This window comes from Charadrius vociferus, unplaced genomic scaffold (assembly GCF_000708025.1).
Source record: "Charadrius vociferus isolate BGI_N301 unplaced genomic scaffold, ASM70802v2 scaffold38, whole genome shotgun sequence".
NCBI classification, from domain to species: domain Eukaryota; kingdom Metazoa; phylum Chordata; class Aves; order Charadriiformes; family Charadriidae; genus Charadrius; species Charadrius vociferus.
The window spans coordinates 1,313,413-1,320,616 of NW_009650176.1; the positions used below are offsets into that span (position 1 = coordinate 1,313,413).

The following is a 7,204-nucleotide window of genomic DNA, read 5'->3' on the forward strand; positions in this document are numbered from 1 at the left end:
ACCGGAGCATTGCCAGAAACAGATTAAAATTCAGCTTCCGAGCGCTGTGAGGCATCCTTCGGAGGGTTCATTAGCTTTCTGCGCTGCTCTGTGGCTTCACCTTGGAACATTTCCTTCTTTCACACCCTTATTAAAATTCCTTAATGCCACCGCGTTTGTGTACTTCACAGGTTTCAGCGTTTTCTACGTGGGAAAAAGAGTTGCACAAGATCGTATTTGATCCGCGCTACCTTCTGCTGAACTCGGAAGAACGTAAGCAGGTGAGCGTCACCCCCGGTGCAGCCGCGGGTCGGCAGCGAGCAGCGCCCGAATTAACCGCAGTGATGGAGTCCTTGTCTCGGTGGGATGAAAAGAAGTGCATAAAATGAAAATGCCGCTTTGGAGTTTCTGGGTGGCCCGGGCGGCGTGGGCTCTGCTGCCGAGGAGGCGCTCTGCGCGCTGCAGGGCGAGCGGTGGCGCGTGGGTCTGCCTGTGGGGACCAGCGGTGGGCTCGGGGGTCGCGGGGACAACCGCTGCACCCGCTGGGAAACGGCGCTGTGGAAAGGGAAACGGCCACGAGGCAACGTCTCCCCTCTGAATTATTTAAATATCGTAGAGACACTACTTCATTTTTATTACTTAGAATGTTTTCTAGGAGTTTGGCGGTATTTACTGCTGTATTTTGCAATAACTAAACTTGCCAGGCGTAACTGGATGGAGCAGTGGGGCGGGTACCTGCTTGATGGGTTTCGTTTTTCTGGCAAGCTTCAAAGGGAAGTGGGCTTTTTCCTGCCTCGTTTATGTTGGCATTAATTATCACGGGGGATCTAAAAGGACCTGAGGGCTGCAGATCAGTCTGAAAAATTTAGGCAAGATGCAAGGATGTTGCGGAGAAGGCAAACGCTTCTATCCTGTAGCGATTTCTCTTCCTTACCAGTCTTTTGTCACCCTGGAGAAGGAAGAATTTTGAATATGGAATTGCCCATTTTTTAAATAGACACAGTGACAAATGGACTTATTCCTATTCCATTGCACCAGGGCCCATATTGTCTTGTGATTCTCCAGAGAGCTTCCTCTGGTTATTTACTGAGGGACTGGGCGCATACATCTTCATTTACTGCCTTTCCAATATTTTCTTTCCTAAGGAAAAAAAAAAAAAAAAAAGCAGAAGAAAACAATAAGGAAATATGGGAATGAAAATGTAAGAGAAAGTGCTAGGATAGAAAATACTGCTAAACCAGAGGCTGAGCAGGGAGTTCGGTATTTATTTCAGGGAATCAGCCAGGACAAAACCCAGACCTTAGTGAGTCAATCAGGATGTATTATTTATTTCATTTTATCAGCTTTGGAGGTGGTATAATAAAAATACATCACGAGTACACATAACATAATGTGCTTGAAGCACTGCTGAGGGGGACCTCGTTTGTGGGCTCTATTTAATACTCCCGGAAGGCGTTAGGAAAGGCGGGTCGTTGGCCGTCCCGTAGGTGGAAGCCCTCCGGCGGGTAGAGGTGGGCTCTGCGGGTGACTAATTCAGGCTCAGAGCGAAGGGAAGAGGGTGATCGTCGGGTGCTCTTCTGCAAAACAGGGTTAAAGAACAGTAAGCTTGGGAGCACGTGCCAGGTCTGTAATACACTTTAGATACTACGCTTGAAGTTAAGACTTCTGGACAGTCGTTACGAGTAGTTCCATTTAATTAGACTCCATCTTGCTCCAAGAAGTAGTTTAAGAAGAAAGTTAGATTTGGACAAGAGTTGGTGCCTGATTTAATGGAAGTACTTCTTGAAGTGCAACTCCAACTAGTAGAAGACATTATTTGGGTTTATGGAAGCAGTTGCCTTCACGGAGGCTGCCTGTGCGACCCGGATAGCGAGTTTCTGAGCGCTGCCTAAATTATGCAAATGAATTTATGGCAGAGGGGGTTAGAGGTGAAAAGTGGCTCATAATGGAAGTGAGGAGTGAAGGAAGGAAGGGATGGAGGGAGGAAGGAAGGAACATAGAAAGGAAGGAAGGGAGAAAGGAATAAAGGAAGGCAGGCATGAAGGAAGGAAGAGAGGGAAGAAGGAAGGAAGAGAGGGAGGAAGGCAGGGAGGAAGGAAGGAGGGAAGGAAGGAAAGGAAGGAAGGGAGGAAGGAAGGGAGGAATAAAGGGAGGAAGGAAAGGAGGGAGGAAGGGAGGAAGGAAAGGAGGGGGGAAGGAAGGAAGGGAGGGAAGGAGGGAGGAGGAATGCCCGGAGCATGGCTGGCTGTACTGCAATTGTCTTCTCCCCGTGGTCAGGATGGTGGAAAGGGCAGGGAGAGCGTTTTGACTGATCTGCAGACTTCTGAGGGAACTTCCTCTTGACGTGAGCTTGTGGCAAGGTGGGTTTGGCTTCCAGGAGCACAGGCCCTGCTGATGGCGGGTGCCCTTACACTGCCCGAGGAGCGTAACGATCTGTATTGAACATCTGTGGTTTGCTCTGCTTACTTACCAATATTTTCCGAGGAGTTATTAACAATTGAAAGATGCCGCTACATTTAAGCAAGGAACAGTGAAGGGTAAAGGAGCAACTGTATTAAAATGATGAGCTATCTATTAATCTTGATTTATTACCTTCATAATAGCCTCAGTGATACAAGAAAGGTGAACAATAACAGTGTCACCCACTTTAGTTGTTCTATTTTTTCCATCTCCTGTTACACTCAACTTAAGCAATTGCATACAGTATCATATATTCAGCTTTCCTTGGGGTTTTTGTAGTACTTCTTTCCTGGCCATTTGTTCATGTTTACTTTTCCAGTGCTATTTCTTCCCTTTTCCACGTACCGTACTAAATACCAGTTGTAATGTGGTTGCTTTAGCTTTCACAACATGTAGATTTGCGCCTGTGCATCCTCATGGCTGATGAGAAAGCAACGGTGGTAGTAACCGTAGCAATCATATTTAATGTATGTAATTTGTGGTGGAAGGGATGGTGAATAGGGGAAGCTAATAGCATTTTGAGGAGCAGCTCCTTTTATTCCATGAGTGAGTGTGCCACACTTTTTAGAGCGTGAAACCGGCAGGACCAGATTTTTGGTATTAAAAATGTGATTAAAGCAGTTGGCAGAATTTTGTGGCATAGTGAACTCCTTAACACCTTTTCATGACACCAAAAATCCTGATGCTGAGTGCCCTGCTGCATATTTAGCTGCCAGATACTGTTAGAGGGAGGTTGTCGACCCTTCCAAACACATTAAAGCTTTTGGGTGTATGTGCACAGAGGGTTATGTGTAAGCGCGTGGGTTTTGACAACTGATTTGAAAGGTCTTCAGGCTTTTTTGGGGGGTAACCTACAGAATATTGATGCTTAGCATTATAGACGTTTCCAGGAATTCCAGCAAGCTGGGAAAGATGCGAGATCCGAACTAAATAAATGCAGTCTGTTGTACGGATGTCCAAAAACAATGCTATAGGCATGAAAATGTGCGCAAGACACTGAAGTCAGGGAATCTTGATTCATGCTGCACTTGATGTTTGAATGAAGACGTTATCTGTCCAAATTATGCCTTTTTCCAGCTACTTACTTTGTGAGAACATGATCAGTCCTGCATGAAACCAATTCAGCGTCATGCGAGTCAGCCTATACCGAGGGCAGATAAGAGCTGTAGGTCGTGAGATTGACAGCCCTTTGATGAAGCATAAATTCCATAAAGGCTTTGTTAATAAGTGCTGTATCTTGTTTCCCTTTCTTGGAAAGATATTTGAACAGTTTGTCAAGACCAGGATCAGAGAAGAATACAAAGAAAAGAAAAATAAATTGTTGTTAGCCAAAGAAGAATTTAAAAAGCTCCTTGAAGAATCCAAGTTATCGCCAAGGTATGGCATTGCTTTATGAAGATTTGTTAAGATAAGCTTTCTCATTTAGTCTGTGCTTATCAGCCCCGGAACGCCCTAACACTGAATGTACTCTTCATAGAGCTTCTACATCCATTGTTACAATGCTGCGTTAACATTTCCTCCCTAATATTTTACAATATTTTGTCCTATTACTGGGAAAGGGAACAATCCATTTCTCTCTCGATTCCTATTTCTCTCTCGTTACCATTAAGAACATGTAATATTTTGCATAACACATTTATTTTATAAGCATATATATATATGCTTATATATATATAATTATAATTATAGAACACACACACATATATTAGCTATAGAAAATCAGTACCTGAATGTGAAATCTCATTCATATTAGGCATATAGGAGTAACTAGTGAAAAACTGTATTTAGGTTTGTTTTTTGATGGAAGGGGAACATAATTTAACAAAGTTAGTATTAATGCCACAGCACTAAATTAAAATAAAGCACGCAATGCAACGATTTTTTTTTTCTACATTGATTCTTAAGTGGTGGATCCGAAACTGCACAATGATGAATGCAGTGTTTAGGATAGCACTTCATCATTTGTATATTATATGGATATAAAGAGATTTATGTAGTGTAAGTCTGGTTAAATTGTTGGAACTAAGAAATTACAGTTCTTTTCTACTAAAATATGCAGGTAATTGTACAGCACTACCTGCCCAGACACACAGATATAAACAAGCCACCAGGCTCAATGGAAGTAATAATTGTAAGAAGTTTTCTACAACAAAACTGAGAATATTCTGGGCTTGTAGTGCAGCTACGCGCTGGTTCCAGCTATGATGTTTTCGGTCTGCAAGGGCAAAATCCTGCTGCCCTACAGGACAGAGAACGTTTTACCGGTTAATGTTTTTCTTGAGCTGACTGTGAGACCACAGCCTCAAAGAAACTCCGGCACCAGCAGTGGTCTCTGGCTGGGTTTTGAGACGCAATCAAATACCACGTTTCCCGTGGAAAGCGCTGACCTGACGACGAAATCCTCGGGCAAAGCTGCCTCTGCATTTCAATTGCGTTGTGCCCATCACTCAAAGTTATAATCAATTTTTTGCTGTTTTTAGAAACAACCAAACTAGCCTGGGTTCTCATCAGGTGTCGTGTGCTACTGACAGTCAAAGTGCATGTGTTTGCAATTAGACACGGGTGTGGTTTTCTGCTCTATTGTAGGCTAATTATTGAAATACTGGCCTTAAGGCATAGACTGGGGTCCCTGTCTATGGCAGGGGGGTTGGAACTGGATGATCTTTAAGGTCCTTTCCAACCTAAACCATTCTATGATTCTGTGATTAAAGCCGCAGTAGCCTGGGCTGCAGCAAATACGGTGTTAATGACGCTAAATTGTCCTGTCGGCTATCACCCAGGTTTTTCTAAACCAAAAAATGGAAGTTAATTACTGCCGACTGATGCGCGAGCCCGAAGCCCGGGCAGTTCTGGCATGGTCTTGCCTGCCCTGTCCTGGGGGTTACCCTCATGTTCCTGGCACATATTCCCCAGAGCACCCGTTTGTAGTGTCCGTGTGGAAAGTGAGATCCAGGTTGAAGAGACTGAGAGGGGATCGACAAAGCCTCAGCTTTAAAATGTCTCTCTTTTCTGCAGAACGACGTTTAAAGAATTTGCAGAGAAATATGGAAGAGATCAGCGGTTTCGCCTTGTTCAGAAGAAGAAGGACCAAGAGCATTTTTTCAATCAGTTCATACTTCTTCTTAAAAAGAGGGACAAAGAAAACAGGATACGGCTACGGAAAATGAGATAAAAACTCCTGAAACTGGCAATAAATACACACATCCGTGCTGGGACTGCAGTAAGACATTCAAGTGAAGGCGAAAGTGTTCGGGGTTCAACTTGCCTTGGCGAGGAAGAGGATATCCCTGAGAAAAACTTCCTCTGAACAGAGTTTATTGAACATATATTGAATTTGTGAAGGTTGTTCTGCAGGAATCTGAAGGATATTTTGTTCTCAAAGAATTAATGTTTCATATTGAAGCTCTTTTTTGTACAACATCCAGAGTTTGATGCATTTCTAATTGCCATGATATGTCAATCCCTTAATTGTTTTAATTATGCAAATTACTTGTAATATACACAAATTATGAATCCAATGCAGATTTGTAATTAAGCAGACGCAGATGCCATCCATAACAATCTCAAGATATTTTCGTCATTTAGGGGAATTATCTAAAGCAATCTTTTGGCAACTTTATGCATTACCATAAAGTGTTTAGAGGTACGGTGGTACGCAGGAATTCATTACCCGGTGTTCACGCGTCTCTGTCCAGTTCTCTGAGTAGTAGTAATAAGATATTAATTGTTAACCTTAGTGAAGAGTGTGAAAATCTTGGCATATGTTCCATAGGAAAACTCTAAGTTTCAGAAATTCCTTTCTACTTACCGTGAATGGTGCTCTCGGGCACACAGGCCATGGCAACACTTCTCCGTCACTGTTCCGAGAAAGAAGTTCTTTTGTAAAACCATCACCTTATTATGATTTCAGTTGTGTTACTGTATGTGAAAAGTCTGCATGAGATTTTTCTCATCATATTTGTATAAATAAATATTTAACTTTTTTAATTAATAAATATTTTAAGCCAATTTTCGGGGGGGGGGTTAAGTTTCTAAACTTTTTGAAATATTGGGTAAAATAGCGCAAGTCTCATGGTTTTTACTTGAGAGGTAGAAAACCAGAGGGAGTTCTACTGCTCATGGTTTGTGTGCAAATTCCACCAATATCCATTGGAGTTCTGAGCGTATTGAGAGCAAAATAGTCTCTCTGACTACGAAGGCAGGATATCATGGCTAGAATAATTCAGCACAGCTCTGCTGAACATCAATATGTCCCTTCCTTTATGCTACAGGAAAGACACACTCTGTGATCATAATCATTTCTCCGTTGACGTAATTTTTAAGTTATTACTCATTAGTTTTATAGATTTCTATTTGGTAGGAGTGGTTTTGATATTTTCGCCAGCTAACGGTAATTTTTCTTTAGGTGTCTGCTGGATATTTTTTATAATCAAGGAAATAAAGGGTATTTTATAACGCTTTGGAAAAAATGAACTCAGAATAAGGGTCTTTAACGTAAGACGTGTTTTAGAAAGTACGTAGAGTTTCAAACTTCTACATGAAAAAAGTCCTCATTTATTTCTCAAAGCTGCCGTCGGTGCGAGGGAGGGGACGTGTTGCTGTGGGGCAATTAGCGGGTGAAACACGCGCCGCCCCTTCTTCTCACCTCCGCCAGCGAGGGTCGGGCCGCAGGAGCACACGAGCTGGAGCGCGAGCTGGTAGATGCAATTTGGTTTCACGTGGCTTGCAAGACTTGTGGTAGCCACTGCCTTACAACTTCATTTAA

At 42.8% G+C, this 7,204-nt stretch overlaps 1 protein-coding gene across 1 annotated transcript in view; it reads left to right on the plus strand.

Moving 5' to 3' along the window:
• Nucleotides 1–5,611, plus strand: part of TCERG1L (transcription elongation regulator 1-like) — a 96,474-nt gene extending 90,863 nt beyond the window's left edge. Inside the window, exons 12-14 of the mRNA XM_009892743.1 lie at nt 171–260; nt 3,698–3,816; nt 5,455–5,611. Of these exons, the coding sequence (XP_009891045.1) occupies nt 171–260; nt 3,698–3,816; nt 5,455–5,611 (366 nt within the window). The remainder of the gene's footprint in view (nt 1–170; nt 261–3,697; nt 3,817–5,454) is intronic.
• Nucleotides 5,612–7,204: the final 1,593 nt, after the last annotated feature.